The sequence below is a fragment of the Callithrix jacchus genome, chromosome 5, assembly GCF_049354715.1.
Source record: "Callithrix jacchus isolate 240 chromosome 5, calJac240_pri, whole genome shotgun sequence".
Taxonomy (NCBI): Eukaryota; Metazoa; Chordata; class Mammalia; order Primates; family Cebidae; genus Callithrix; species Callithrix jacchus.
In genome coordinates this window covers 64,136,129-64,151,628 of record NC_133506.1, presented here as the reverse complement: position 1 = coordinate 64,151,628, position 15,500 = coordinate 64,136,129, and the positions used below count along the sequence as shown (strand labels likewise).

The 15,500-nt window shown below is 57.1% G+C and overlaps 2 protein-coding genes across 7 annotated transcripts in view; both read right to left on the bottom strand.

Annotated features, from left to right (window-relative positions):
* The window catches only part of DOC2B (double C2 domain beta), a 34,440-nt gene extending 22,236 nt beyond the window's left edge, over positions 1 to 12,204 (bottom strand). For 3 of the 5 annotated variants that reach the window (XR_013535371.1, XM_035299285.3, XM_035299286.3), the window contains exons 1-3: positions 11,662 to 12,204; positions 3,200 to 3,279; positions 2,555 to 2,581 (exon numbers count right to left, since the gene is read on the bottom strand). Coding sequence is in view for 4 of the 5 variants with exons in the window: in XM_035299285.3 (XP_035155176.1) it covers positions 2,555 to 2,581; positions 3,200 to 3,279; positions 11,662 to 12,034 (480 nt within the window). In the remaining variant the exon portion in view is untranslated. The remainder of the gene's footprint in view (positions 1 to 2,554; positions 2,582 to 3,199; positions 3,280 to 11,661) is intronic. The other 2 variants (XM_035299287.3, XM_002763961.6) reach the window with 1 other exon arrangement.
* The window catches only part of RPH3AL (rabphilin 3A like (without C2 domains)), a 177,639-nt gene continuing 173,909 nt past the window's right edge, over positions 11,771 to 15,500 (bottom strand). For both annotated transcript variants that reach the window (XR_013535372.1, XM_078372332.1), the window contains one exon: positions 11,771 to 11,896. The gene's annotated coding sequence lies outside the window, so the exon portion shown is untranslated. The remainder of the gene's footprint in view (positions 11,897 to 15,500) is intronic.

Here is a 15,500-nt window from a genome sequence, read left to right as displayed (position 1 = left end):
CTTTCTTATACATTTGTTTGTTGTAGCTTAAAATGTTTTCATTTGGCCCATGTTTCTCCAGCCAGCCCTCTCGGGGGCTGGCCTCCCACGGAGCCTGACCTCTGTCCATTGAGGGAGAAGGGCAGGAGCCTGTTTCCAGGGCCAGGAGCTGCTAGTGGGGCTCTTCGGCAGACTCTCCCCAGCTAGGGAGTCCTCAAGAGACAGACACCGACACCGTGGGTTAAGGGGAGGCCTCACCAGAGGTGATCTGGTTAGACTGTGTCCCACCCAAATCTCATCTTGAATTGTACCCTACCATTCCCACATGTTGGGAGACAGGTCCAGTGGGAGATAACTGAGTCACAGGTGGAGGTTCCCCCATACTGTTCCTGTGGCAGTAAGTCAGTCTCACAAGCTCTGATGGTCTGATAAGGGGAAACCCATCTTGCTTGGATCCCATTCTCTCTCTTGCCACTAAACGTGTGAGACGTGCCTTTCACCTTCCGCCGTGACTGTGAGGCCTCCCCAGCCTTGTGGAACGGGAAGTCCGATAATCCTCTTTCCTTTATAAATTACCCAGTCTCAGGTATGTCTCTACGGGCCATGTGAAACGGATGAATACAGGAAGGATGGGCAGAGGCGGCCACGAGGAAGGCCCTGGCCAGCACCAAGGGAACACATGGGGGCTCTGGCTTTAAGAGGACAGCCCCTCCCCAGAACCCCAGCCCTGCCCGCACTGGGCCTCTCAGAGGCTGTTGCTGGCGAAGTGTTGAGGAGAGGAGCTTCCTAGTCTCAAGTATTATTCAGCCTGAAAAAGGAAGTTCTGACCCGCACTGCGACGGGGATGAAGCCTGAAGACTTCCCGCTGAGTGAAAGACACCAAGGACAGGTGCTGGGGAACTGCACTTATGCAGATCCTAGAATACCCCAGAATAGTCAAATCCAGAGAAAAGGAGGCAAAGCAGTGGCCTCCCCAGGGCTCCATGGAGGAGGAATGGGGAACTGAAGGTAGAAGGTTCTCAGCACAACTGAACTGTGCACCAAAAATGGCTGAGCGTGGAGGGGAGGAGTCAAAAAAATGGTTGAGATAGGAAATTTATATTTGCATATTTTACCACAATAAAAAAACCACCAAGAGTCTCCTAGAACTGGCAGCGCCAGGGGCTGCATGTTAATTCATGTAATGCTCTCAACAGCCATGCAGGGCAGGGACCATCAACTACTGTATTTACAGATGGGAAACTGAGACTTACCCTTATCAGGGGGGCTGCCTGCCTCCCCCTGGCCCTCCAGAGGCCTATGCCAGCCCTGCTTCAGCTCTGCCACCCTGGGCCCCTCCCCATACCCCACCCCAGAACCCCAGCTCTTCCCTGGCCTGTATCACCCACTTCTCTACAGAACTGGATTTACATACAAGGAACCCGGCCTCCCATCCCCACCTCTGATACCTGAGGAACACAGGCCAAGCGGACACACACTTACACATGTGCACGCACAGTACCCACACATGCACACACACACACAGACCCACGTTCAGAACACACACACGTGTGCACACACAGTACCCACACATGCACACAGAGACCCACATTCAGGATACACATGTGCACGCACAGTACCCACACATGCACACACACAGACCCACGTTCAGGACACACACGTGTGCACACAGTACCCACACATGCACACACACAGAGACCCATGTTCAGGACACACACACATGTGCACACACAGTACCCACATGTGCACACAGAGACCCATGTTCAGGACACACACATGTGTGCACACAGTACCCACACATGCACAGAGACCCACGTTCAGGACACACACACATGTGCACACACAGTACCCACACATGCACACACACAGACCCACATAAGGGTAAACCCGCCTTGCTTGGCTCTCATTCTCACATTGCTTGACTATGTGTGTGCACACACACGCACCTGGAGCTGGGAAGGGAAGGCCCTGGTGTCTGGCATCGGGAGAAGAAGTGGTGGGCTTTGGCCAGAGTGGCCTGGCAGCCAGCACCCCTCCAGTCCCCAGGCCTGGACCACCTCTACAAAGCCGGGCAGAGGGAAAGGAGAGGGGTCTAGCCTGGCCTCTACCTTGGCACAGCTGGAGTTTGCCAAATGCTCCGCCCTGCCCCTAGGGGTGGGCTGGAGCACCCCTGAAAGGCAAGGCTGGGCTTGCCCTGAGACACAGCCTGGGTGGTTCTAGAGGGGAGGGCAGGGGTGAGATGGATTGTGTAGGCCTCTCAGTGCCCAATCAGAGCCCTGGGCCTAGGGTGGATTGCGCCCGCACCTGCCTGTGGCGGTCCATGTGTCGTGGCCAAGGCTGGGCTGGGGGATGGCCTGTGGTGACACCCAGTAGCCTGTCCCACTGGGTGGGCACAGTGCCAAGGGCAGCCCTTGCTGGCAGGCTGGGAGGAAAAGCAAGGGGGGCTACAGGTTGGGAGGCTGGGTGGGGCCTAAGCCCAGGCAGCTCTGTGGGAAGCCGCTGGATCTGAGCTGGGCTGGCTCAGGCCCTTGCGTGGCACTACTAGGGGGACTCCACTGGCCACACAGGCCCTTACCTTGCGAGAGAACATCAATTTTGGCACCTTCCTCCCACAGGGAGCAATGGGATGAGGGGGCAAGGGAACAGGACAGTTGAGAACATGGAGTGGACATATTCTGGCTCAAGAGGCAGAGCCAGAGGGAAGCACCAGGGGCTGGGCCAGGCAGCAGAGGGGCCACAGACACCCCTGACCCCACCCCACGCAGTGAGGTTCAGAGGGCATCTGAGCTCAGGCCCTGGATGGCCTGCCGGCAGTGTCGTCAGCTTCCTCCTGTGACTCAGCTTCCAGGGTGCATGGTGGCGTCATCTGGGAGGCTTAGAGGCACCGGCACCCAACCTGCCCTCCCTTGGCCTGCAGGACAGCCCCTCTTTCCCTCTCAGCAGCTCCTCCCCAGCCTCAGGGGCCTCCGTCCAGGCCTTCATCCTCCCATTCTCGTCTGTTTCTTTTCTTTGCTCCCCGAAATGCCTGACTAACCAGGGTGTTTCTTGGGGTTGGGTATTCAAGATTTAGGCAAGAACTTTTTCCTGGCCCCACACCTCACACTGCACAGACATCCAAAAGCCTGGACAGTAAATGGTGGGGGGGTCTGGCCTCCCTAACCTTGGCTCTCTCTTGAGGACCCCAGGGCACGGACTTTGGGGGCAGGTTGGCAGAGCCTACCTTGGCCTTGGTGATGGTGCAGTGGAGGGCATTGCTCTCCTGGTCATACAGCAGACTGAAGTCCAGGGTGCCCAGGGCAGCTGTGAACAGAGGAGAGCACAGGTCCCACACTGGCCACGTCTTGGAGAAGTGTCACCTGCCCATGTGGCCAGATGAGCCTGGCCTGAGCAGGTGCCACCACCCCATGGCAGCTGCCACGAACTGAGGACCTACTGCAGGCCAGCCCCTCACCCATCCTCCCAGTCCCACCCAACCCTGGGAAGTCACACCATTCTCACCTTTCCAGAGGAGGAACTGAGGCCCAGAGAGGTCAGGTGGGCACTGAGGCCCGCCTGAGCTGAGCACCAGGCCAAAAGACTTCCTGCCCTCCTGGTGCAACTGCAAGTCTAGGCCCCATGTCTCAGTTTCCCTCACCTGTGAATGTCATAAGGATCACACGAGAAGGCAGAGAAGAGGAGGCTTTGAGAGGAGCAGGCCTGGCCAGGAAGACTAGTCCCCAGGCAATGCACAAGACTGCAACTCCTCTGTCTCTCGGGCCCCTTGGGGACCCTAGACAGGCTGTGAGGAGCCAGCTGCATCCTCAGACCGCTGCCCCTGAGTCTCTCAACCGCAGCAGCAACTCCCAAAAGCCAGGGGGAGGGTGCAGCCATAATTGGGTGCAGCTGCCTCCCTCCCTGGGGTCAACCACGCACAGCAGCTGTGGCCTTCTATGCAGCAGCAGCTCCCAGCAGGAGGGCCAAGGGGAGGGCAGAGCTTGGCCAGTCCCCAGGCAGCAAGATGCACATTCGCAGATGGCTTCGGAAGCCCAGAGTCTGCTCCCAGGCTGCAGCGCTGGTCCACGGGTGTTTCATTCATTCATTATTTACCAAGTGTTTACAGTGTGCCAGACTCTAGCGCACGGACATCTGAAAGGCAGGGTCCCTACCCCGAGGAAAACAGAGCTTAATGGGAGGAACAAATGGAAAGAATTTACTCCAGTAGAACCTGGTGAGCCAGGAGCCTTGGGAAGCCCATGTGAATTGGAACCAGCAAGGAAGGCTTCCTGGAGGAGGTGATGCTTCACCTGAGCCACAAGGAATGAGTAGGAGTTGGCCAATGGCACAGTAGGGCTGGGGGAGGTGACATTCCAGCCACAGGCCAACCAGCAGGTGTGGGCTTAGTGACTGGTGTGATCCTGGGATAAGGGAAGGCCAAACTTGAAAGACTTTATTCTTCAGGCTAGGACTCTGAGCTAGGCTCCCAGCATGGGTCTACATACAATTATGGCCCGCTGGCCAAACCTGACCAGGCCCATCCATTTATGCCTCATCTGTGGCTGCTTTCCCGCTTCAGAGGGACCATATGGCCTGCACAGTTGAAGTATTTACTATCTGGCCTGTTATAGAACAAGTTTGCAGATCTCTGGGCAAGTGCTGGGGCCCAGACGTAACAGTTTCCTGGGTCTGCAGGGAAATGGGCTGGTGAGGGGCCACATGTCGTTTATTCTGAGCTGGTGATGGGAGTGGATTTCTCTACATCACCCGGTCCTCACACGGGATGGGGCAGATGTCTCTGTCTTTGGCTGCAGCGCAGTGTGGGGTGCAAGACCTGCTCCCTGGTATCAGTCTCCTGGGTTCAGAGCCCAGCATGTACTTCCCTGCCATGTGACCAGCTTATCCAGCATCTCTGTGCCTCCGTTTGACTCATCTGTAAAATGGAGACAACAATAGTATCCACCTCACAGCACTCAGTCCCTGGGGTGTAAGAGGCGCTCAGTAGATCTTTCTGGAAGGAGCAGATTCCTCTGGTGGCTTTTCTAGCTAACAGTACTGGCTTCTGTGAGACCCATTCTGAATGAAACTGCTCTCAACTGGAGCATTTCCCTTCCTACCTTTGGGAACAGAATATACACATGGTCACTTAAGCTTTTCTGAATAACCTACATCATTTCTTTGGCTGCAATTACTTTTCCGCATGACACAGTCATAGTCCAGAGGCGGATGGGGAATGAGGCAGCCCCTCCACTGGGGGTCCCGGGGACGGGGAAATGAGGCAGCCCCTCCACTGGGGGGTCCCAGGGATGGGGAAATGAGGCAGCCCCTCCAGTGGGGGGTCCCAGGGACGGGGAAATGAGGCAGCCCCTCCACTGGGGGGTCCTGGGGATGGGGAAATGAGGCAGCCCCTCCACTGGGGGGTCCCGGGGATGGGGAAATGAGGCAGCCCCTCCACTGGGGGTCCCAGTGGGGCCTCTTTTTGGTTTTCTTCATTTTTCTGCCTCCTCCTTTGATACCAGCCTGAAAGTCCTATTAGATTACTTGCCTCTGGTAGCACAAACAGCTCTCTCACCTATTCAATAATTCTTTCTCCCATGAAACCAGGTGATGATACTTGTTAGAACTGTGTGCAAACTAAGAGCCAACAGGTCTTGAGTGGCCGGGCGTGGTGGCTCACACCTGTAATCCCAGAACTTTGGGAGGCTAAGGTGGGTGGACTGCTTGAGCTCAGGAGTTCAACAGCAGCCTGGCCAAACATGGCAACACCAATGTCTACAAAAAATACAAAAATAACTGGGTGTGGTGATGCGTACCTGTGGTCCCAGCTACTCAGGAGGCTGAGGTGGGAGGACCACTCTAGCCCAGGAAGTTGAGGTTACAGTGAGCGTGATTTTTCTACTGCACTCCAACCTGGGCAGCAGAGCAAGATCCTGTCTCAAAAAAAAAAAAGAAAATACTAGGTCTTGAGTGGAGCCTGGGCCACGTTCTCCCGAGCAGGGTATTTGTGCCTCAACAATAGCCATAGCTGGCCTTCGGCTGCCTGTGTGCTGGCTGCCACCCACAGGGCAGGCAGGTGAGGCTGCTGGAAGGGAGGTATATCCCATTGCTCCGGCGGCAGTGAACACAGCCACAGCCCAAGATACACCAATCGTGCTGCAACAATATTCTCCAGAGCTGTTGACTTGACATGAGAGTAAATCCATTTGCAGCTCAGGTTGGGCCTACCTGGGGTTTGTTTCCCCAACAAATTCACCTCCTGAGCTCAGGGACCTTGTCATGGCCACACCTGTGAGACCGACAAAGAGCAGATGCAGACACACGTGGCAGTTCCATTCAAACTCACTTGCCCTCTAGGGGCTCCCAGGAGCTTGGATCTGGTGTGCCGCCCACGTAGAAAAATGCACACTCTGTAATTTCCGCCTGTTTCCCAACCCCAGAGAAGGGCAGCCAGAAGACAGAGTGGCTGCCTGCCCATCCTCCCCAGGACACCCAGCTCCAGAAGGGGAGTGTCTGAGGACGGGGCGATCGGACACCTGTTACCATCTCCTCGGAGGGAGCGGCCCGCCCAGTACATTACCGGGAAGGGACTGATGAATTTCTCTGAATTCCAGTGGAAGGTCTGTAAGAAATGATAGTTTATAAATAGAAGCTCGGTCACAATTTTGAGAGATCTGGCGAAGCTCTCTTAGGGAGCACATGTCCCAAACTCTTCATTTCCCTTCAGAGAAATGAGGCTCAGAGAGGGGAAGTGAGCTGCTGAGCGCGGCCCAGAAGACCTGGGCACAGAATCTAGGCCTCTTCAACCCTGCCTTAAAGCCTAGTGGCTTCCAAAAAGTTGGGTTTTTTTGTTTGTTTGTTTTCTGAGACAGGGTCTTGTTCTATTGCCCAGGCCAGAGTGCAGTGGTGTGATCACAGTTCAACCTCCCAGGCTCAAGCCATCCTCTCAAGTCAGCCTCCCAAGTAGCTGGGATTACAGGCGCACACTGCCATGCCCAGATAATTAAAACCCTCTTTTTACACAGAGACAGTTGGCGGGGGGGGGGGGTAGGTCTCACTATGTTGCTCAGGCTGGTCTTGAACTCCTGGGCTCAAATGATCCTCCCACCTCCACCTCCCAAAGTGCTGCGAGTACAGGCACAGGCCACTCCACCCTGCTCCAATAAGCTTTTATTTTTATATTTTATTTTATTTCAGTCTTGTACTGAGTGAGACTCCAGTTTTAGGCCAGTTTGCCACTTTGTTTAGCTGAAATCTTAGGAGGATGCAACTAAGAATCGAAAGGAGAGAAAAGCAGAGTTGCTCTTGGGGAAGGAGGGTGGGGCTTCAGCGCTTCCCTGGAGAGGCCTCCCAGTTGGAAAAGCACCTCCATCCTGTGCTGGGAGTGAGGAGGGCCTGGGGGCAGGGGAAGGCGCTTCTCTATGAGAGCCACAGTGCCCTACCCTTGGAGCGCCCAAATCACATGGCCCCACTGAAGTTTACATTTTCAGAGAAATAATGAGGGTTGGTCACTAATGGGCCTCTGAGAGTTCTCACCCGCCTGTCGATAATTATAGAGCTTTAATGGGGCTGATTCAAAGAAAATCCAGCTCAAGCCCCTGTTGGCTCCTCCAAAGCTGAACACACCCCGCCTGGCTGATGGAGACTGACAGCATCACCATAACCTTGCTTTGTGCCTGGACTTTCCTGACCCACGCACCCTTGGGAATAGGAAATCTGCCCTGATTTCTTTCTTTTTTTTTTTTTTGGAAGAAAAAAGAAAATCTCTTTGTAAACTCTCAAATAGTTTACAAAGACAAAACAACTGTGGCAAGGACCACAGAAAATCATCAAGCCTGTGCTGAAAGCATTTTATACTCGGGGAATCTGAGGCACAGAGCCAGTCAGCCACTGCAGGGGGATAGAGAGGAATGAGCCATCATCCCTGCTTCCCATCACCTTAGAGATGAGTGTTACGATTTTTATAAATATCTTCATTCATCTGCTTTAAATTGTTCAAAGATTCTCTCTCCATCAACTCCTGGACTCCGTGCAGCCTCCTTGGTGTGGCATTCAAGACCTTCTGTGACAGATATGACTGCTTTGGCCTCCTCATCGATCTCCATCCCTTGTTTCAGCCCCTTGGCTCTATTGTTTCACCTACACCGGGCTGAGTTTCTGACACTTCAGAACCTGCGTACACAGCTGTCCCTCTGCCAGGAGCACCTCCCTTTCCTCCTTCCCCTCTGCCAGCCCACCTCCTCCCTCTTCCCAGTCTTACAGCTGAGCCCTCTCTATGAGTGACCTCTGCAAGCCAGAGCTTCCCACTGGGGTTCTTGCCTCCCTGTACCTCGCTGCAGGGCCGCTTGTTTTTCTTGGTTTTGATGAACACCCTCAACTCAGAGTTACCTCTCAGCATTCTTGTCTCTCTGTGCCTAGCACAGATGCTGCCACATGGTGCTGTAATGTTGAGTGCATTAAAAATATGACAGGTCCAGGTAGAACATGACTGGAGCCAAAGAGCTTCTGGGCTCAAAGGAAGGGGCACCAGAGCTGGTGGGGGCTGGAACATGCCCCCTGCCAAGGAGAGCCTTGGTGGTGCACTCGACACTTTGTCCTTGCCCCAGACCTGCATGGAAATCAGTCCTGACCCAGCCCTGGTGCAATTCTGGCCAATGAGACCAAAGGACAGGTCTCCTGGGGACTTCCAGAAGAGGTTTCCTCACTCTTAAACTGAGACACGAGAGAAGAAATTGGTCCTTACCCAAGGGAGGACCTTATCATTACATGCAATGCCTAGACCCGCAGCAGCCACCTTGGACCTGAGGGCTCTGTTTGGCTGTTGGAGATGGACAGCATCATTCTGACCTTGGTTTGCGCCTGAACCTTCCTTACCCAGGCACCCTTGGGAATAAGAAATTGGTCTTGATTTTCTGTCTACAAGGAAAAGCAGACAGCCACATGCAAAAACAGACAGAGCCATCACCCCTGATGGTGCTGAGGTGCTGCCGCATTGGTGCACCCTGGGCAGCAAGACCTCAGCTGTCATAGTTTAAGCTACTCTGAGTTGGTTTTCTGTCACTTGCAACCCACAGCCCCCTGGTGATTACAGCTTTGAAGAATGAACTGGGCTTCCACAGGTGGGGCCAGGCAGGAGAGCATCCCAGGTAAGGCAGTGTGTGGTTTGAGGGCCCAGGGCCCGCCTGGAGGGCAGCGCACTGGAGAGGCCATCCTAGGAGAACTGGCAGGGTGGTGACCAGGTCCTGTTGCTCCCTCAGACATTTGCCGCCTTTCCTCCCTGTCATCACCCCTCTGAGAGATCTGCTGGGAACATATGAGTTGTGTGCTTGCGCTCTGATATGACTTAATAAAGGAAGGGCTTTAAAGAGCCGGGAGAAAAGGCTGAGCAAATAAACAGCACTTCACTCTCCGCCTTGGACAACAGAGCAACCGCCCTCATTTCTTCTTGTCAGAACAGAGATAATCCAATAATTAGGGCAGCAAATAGCATAACCCGGGCTAAAGCCATAATGAACCATCTGGCTTGAATCATTTAGGCTTATTCTAGGGATCTGGTTGTCACAGCCCAGAGGGGGGCATGGCCTGGGGTACTGAGTGGAAGGCGGTCCCACCCCAGAACCTGTTTGCCCACCATGGACAAGAGCCAAGAGTTCTGGGCTCACGTGCCTAGGATGTTTGCTCAGCCTCCAGCACGATCCAAGCCTGGGTGGGGCACCCTTTAAAGGGGGCAACAGTGGCCCAAGCTGGCCCTGGCTCTGTGGCACACCATCCTCCTTAGCTCTTCTGAGTCTGTTTTCAGCATTTGTTTGGTGTGTCCTGGTAATACGGGTATGCACGAAGTGGAAGTTGGCAAAGCTGGGTCCGGCTCTGCCCTGCACTGGTGACCCTATGTGAGTCTGGCCCCCGCGCGGCATGTATCTGAGGCCAGGGACCCAGCCCCACTGCCAGGACATGCTCCAAGAAGGGCTGCTGAGCTGACAGACTGGAGGTGGGGCTGGCTGGCCTGAGTTTTGAGATTTCCCATCCCCTCCTTGCCTTGTGGGTTAGAGCTAGCCAAAAAAAAAAAAATGCCAGCTATTCACATCTTGGCCATTTGCCATCCAGAGGGCCCTGTGTGGCACGAGGATCGGGGACTAAAGCTTTGCCCTCACGTCTCACTTCCTTGGTGCAGCATTGGAGATATCGGAAATGGGAACAACCTTCACGCCCCTTCTTCTAGGGGAGGCTTTGGATTCAGGCCAGCAGAAGGAGAGACCTGGATCCCACTTAGGGCCTACCCAAGGGCTCAGCAAGTCTGGGGTGAGCTTCCCACAGGGTTCCGGGAGCAGAGAGGAGGGGCCTGGATCTAGGGCACAGCCCTGAGGGCAAAACACTCTCGCAACCCAATTTCTCCAAGCTGGCAGGAAAGTGGAGGGGCAAGACTGCTCCCCAGCCCCTACGCCCCAGGGCAGGGCCTCCATATGCCAGGCGCTGGCCCGAGGGCCGCGGTCCAGGCCTCGAGAAAGTGCATAGTGGGCAGTTTCCCTACAGCGGCCCAGCTCTAATGGGCCACTGCTGATGGGCCTCCCCAGGTGGGGCAATGGGGGGAATCTGCGCTCCGGGGTGAGGGGCACTGGTAATTCCCACCTTCATCTTCTGGTGGCACATTTGATGTGTGGGAAACTCCAGGCCCGCAGCCCGCAGGCCCTGGTAGGTGCCCAAGCCAGGCACAAACACCCCTGCTATGCAGGAGAGGGCCACCCCGGGGCCCTGGAGAAGCCAGAGCGGGACTCCTTCTCAGCAAGGGCCATATCCCGGGCAGGGCTGGGGTTTGACGCTGGTTTTCCAGGTCTCTCAGTGACACGGCTGGGGCTAAAGCTGGACTGGGGCAAGGGGGGTGTCTCCCATCCCACCCTGACCCGCACAAAACGATTCCTCACTGGACTGCGACCTATTCCAGCCTCGGTTTCCCAGCCAGTCCCGGCTTGGCCGGACAAGCACCCTCAGAAACAGGAAAAGGCGCCACGAGCGCCCACCCGCCGGGCCTCGGCCCTGGGACTCCGGCGGTTGCCTGCTCCTGGGGCTCGGGGCTCAGTCCCGGGGGAGGCGGGCGGGCTGGGAGCCCATCCTGCCTTGGGGCAGCACGCGTAACAGGTGTGCGAAGGTCCGCGGCCCTGCCGAGCACCGCAGCGGGGTCCATGGACATTTTTCCAAAGGACAAGCGGCCCCATGGCCCTCCTGGTCCTCAGCCCGCGCGCCAGCAAAGCTGCGGCTCTCTGCAGAAAGCTGGGCCCACTGGGAGGCAGGGCCGCTCCCAACCCCGGGCCCCTCCCCGGCTCGCCCCGGCCCGACCCTGCGCCAACCTCCCAGAGCGGTTGGCGAGAGGGGAGTGACCGTGCGGCCCGCAGCAACTAGTGTCTCTCGCGGACGCAGCTCCGCCCTTAACGGAAAAAAAAGCCGCTGCCCGCACCGGAGCTCCCGGAGGGCAGGTGGGCAGGGAGGGGGCGCGGCCCGGCCCCGGAAACGGGATGCCATGGGGGAGGCCCCCAAACTTCCCTCCTCTCCAGCCCGGTCGGGGCAGGGCTTGGAGAGCGCGCGAGGGGGCGGCGACTCACCTCCGGAGGAAGAGGCGACCACGCTGGGGGCGGGGAGCGACCCAGGGGACCCGCGAGGCTGGGGGCGCCGAGCCCCAGCAAGGGAAGGGCGAGCGAAGTCGGCGAGTTGGAAACTTACTGCAATCGTCTGACTCGTAGCCGTCGGCGTCGGGCTCGTCCTCTGGTGGCTTGGCAGGCGGGCACGCGGGGCTGGGACCCGGGCTGGGGCCGGGGCTGGAGCCGTAGGCGCCGAAGAGCTGGTCCACATCCTCGTCGTCGTCGCGGGCGCCGTCTGAGGGACTGCGGGAGCTGGCGCTGGCCGCTGCCGGGCGTGCAGGGGCGTCCGGGGGCGCCGGGGTGCGGAGCGCGGCGTCCTGGGGGAGGCCCCGCGGGAAGCGGGGGAAGTAATCGGAGATCTGCTTGATGGGGCGGATGGGGCCGGGGCACACGTCGATGGCCATATGCTCCTGGATGCTGATGGTCGCCTTCTCCCCGCGCCGCCGGAGGGTCATGCAGGCAGCGCCGCCCCGCTCGGGCGCGGCCCCGGCCCGGCGCGACCTCGGCCCGGGGGCGGCTCAGCAGGCCCGGAAGGGCACGGCGGGGGCTGTGGGCATCGCCGGCCGCGCCCCCGGACGGCCCTGACGCTGCTGCTGCCGGCTCCGCGGCCGGCGCGAGTGAGTGCGGGAGGCCGGCAGGCAGGGGGCGGGCCCAGCCCGCGTCACCCGGCGGCAGCCAAGCAGGGTGAGCGCGCCGGCGGGCGGCGCGGAGCGGAGGGGGCGGAGGGAGCCGCACGGCGCCACAGTCTCCCGCACCCGCACTCACACCGCGCGCACCCCAGCCCGGGACCCCGCGCGCTCACACTCGCGGCCAGGCAGGGCCGCCGAGCGCCTTCCTCTCGCACGCTCGCGGGACAGTCGGGGACCCCGGGACGCACGCAGGTGTGCCGGTATAGAGACGCGGTGGAGGCCTCCGCTCGTTCGAACCCGTGGACACACACACGCGTGCGTGGGCACACAGAGTTGGTCAAGGGTGCTGCGGCACAGCGCACCCCAACGCCCACGGGCTCACACCTTGCAGAACACACACACGGGTGATCAAGGGCACCCCTGAGCCCCCAACACACACAAACATGCGGCCATAGAAGTGATCGGGGACCCTGGGCACAACTCCCTCTGTCCTCCTGCATCTATCTAGCAGGACTCGGGGTGAGCTCCTAGTGGGTAGGGACAGGCCGCCTACACACGGGCATGGACATGCCCAACTGTACATGGACACCGCGGCACAGTCTGTGCACACATATTCTCAGGTCTCATACTCTAACACAGCACTCTAACCTCCAGTCAGCCCCTCACTTGCTCAGTGAGTGGCTTGAAGGACCCACCAGGGCAGGGTGGCTGAGAACCTGGACAGGGTCTGGTCAGAAAGGGTGAGGGCAGGGCCTGGGCCGTAAGTGAGACAGAGGCTGGGCGGCATCCCCACCCCGACCCTTACTCTGGGTCTCTCACATGGTCAGATCACTAAACAAATTCCACAGGGCCCAGCCCCGCTGTCCGGCTTTCCAGGACCAGAGCCCTGGTGGGAATGGCTGTTCGTGGACAGGTGTCCCCAGAAAGCCCTGGACACAGATGGAATTCTGTTTACCCTCTGGTTTCCACTGACCATGAGACGCTTAGCTTCTTAGCAGGGGACCTTTGTTGAGTCTGAATGAGGGGCTCCAAGCCTCTCTTGTTCCCCCACTGTAACCCCTGCAGAGGGATGGAGACCAGAGGAAACAGTTGCAAAGCCTTGCCCTGCTTCCAGCTGCACATTTCTGGCAGGCTATTTGAGCTCTTTGAGCCTCAGTTTCCCCATCTATGAAGTGAAGGTATTTCCAAATGCACAGCATTGTGGCAAGACCCCATCCAGCACAGAACTTGACAGGTAAGAGCTTCTCAGTTGGCTTTCCCTTCTCCCTTCTTTTGGAAAGACCAGACTCATGGTGAGAAGTGATGAGAAATTCATGTCTCGTGCTGAATTCTGAACTGGGTGGCGGCAGCACTACCGGCCTTTGAAAACACTGGAGGAACACATGGCGTATGTTGCACTTGCCAAGAACATTCACAGCTGTCATCTCATTGATCCCTTAACCACCCCAGGATATAGGCAGGGCCTGCTGTTCCCACTTCACAGGTGAGGAAATTAGCACTCAGGCACAAGGATGTGCCCAGGTGACTGCTAGCTGGTGGCAGAGCTGCGGTGAGAGCCCAGTGTCCTGACTTTCTGGTCCTTCCACTTTCCCTCCCTTCTCCCTTTTCTCCTCTCTTCTACAGAGCTCAGGGGCTCAGAGCAGAGTTGGAAACGCAGGTAAAACCTTGTGCCCAAAGCTCATCCTGAGGCTTCTTGAACAGGGGAAGCTCAAACTGAGGAGGGGAAGGAAGAACAAAGAAGAGGAGGAAGAGGAGGAGGTAGGAGGCCAACAGCCTCAGGGGTTACAGTGGAAATGAACCAGCCTGTAGTCTGAGGTCCTGGTGGGAGAAAAATTCAGCCTTCCAAGAGCCAAAGGCCAAGGGAAGGGACAAGAAGAGCCTGGAAGGGCAGCCTGGTGCAGAGGGGAGGGAAGGGACAGAAGAGCCTGGAAGGGCAGCCTGGTGCAGAGGGGTTCTCATTTCCGGGAATGCTTAGATTAATCCTTAAATAGGCACTTTTTCTGTGCCAGAGGTGGCTGCATCACAAAATGATTATATAATGATACAGGTATTAAAATACAGACGCTGAACCATCATTTTATCATTACTAGGGAGCTAGAGGGTGCTGTCATTGTCTTACTGATGGGGAGACTGAGGCTTTCGAGGTCAAGTGACTAGGAAGAGGTAGCGTAGGGATGAGACCTGGACATCCTGACCACCAAGCCTGTGCCTTTTAACATCAAGGCCCTGTGCCTGTGTTCACTGAGAGCTGGCCCTTATCCTGTGGGTCTGGGTTTTGGAGAATGAGCTCATGGCTCTTGGCTCTGCAGGACCTGGCTTGTGGGGAGGGTTTGGAAGAAGTCAGGTGGAGGACCCAGCATCTAAGCATGGAGCCAGGAAACCCCAGTGTGCCCACTGGAGAAACATGTGGCATGTGGGGGCCAGCCCTTGGCAGGTAGCAGAGTTGAAATCCATGCTAGGTCTGAATTTGCCCAGCTCTAAGTCCAGCTGACATGGGTGGGGACTCCCCAAGGGACAGAAGTGGTGTTATCTGGGCAGACGTTCACTTTTTAGAAAGAGCATAGGTCAAGCAGTAGGCACGCTTAGGGTCAGCAGTCAGGCGTGCCTCCTCTCAACTGCCTGACTGGGCAAGTGGCTTAACGTAGGCCCTGGGTCGCATCTGCAATGGGGGAGAAGAACAACCTTGTGTGAGTTAGAGGCCAGGATGGGCACACAGTGCCCAGTGTGTACATGGCACTCAGGGAATTGTGGTTCTGCTGCCCCTGCGCCACCTTCCTGGTGCAAACCTTCATTGCACTCTGCACTCGCCTCGATTTCTCACCAGTGAAATGTGGACAGCTGTTCCCTGTCTGCCGCCAGGACCAGGTGAGAAATGGATGTACCTACCAAGGCGGGGTGCTGGCTGGCATGTGTGGGCATCTCTAAGCAGTTGGACATGTCCAAAGCCTCATCAGTCATGTTGCCTTCCATTCCCCATGCTGGGATGGGCAGCTGGACCAGCCCTTGGCAAAGTTAAGTGGATGGAGTCTGCCCTTGGGCACAGCCCTCAGGAGCCCCAAGCCCTTGCCTCTCTGCCCCCTGCATTTCCCAACAAGCTTCTGAGCTTTCTCCCAACTCCCTACAAATCCACTCAAAGGCTCCTGTCAAATGAGATAAAGTGGGTTCTTTAAAAAATGGACCCAGCATCTGTAGCGATAGCATGTCTAGTCAGTTTGTCACCGAAGCTGGAGTGCAGTGGTGTGATCACAGCTCGCTGCAGCCTCGACATCTGAGGCTAAAGTTATCTTCCCAA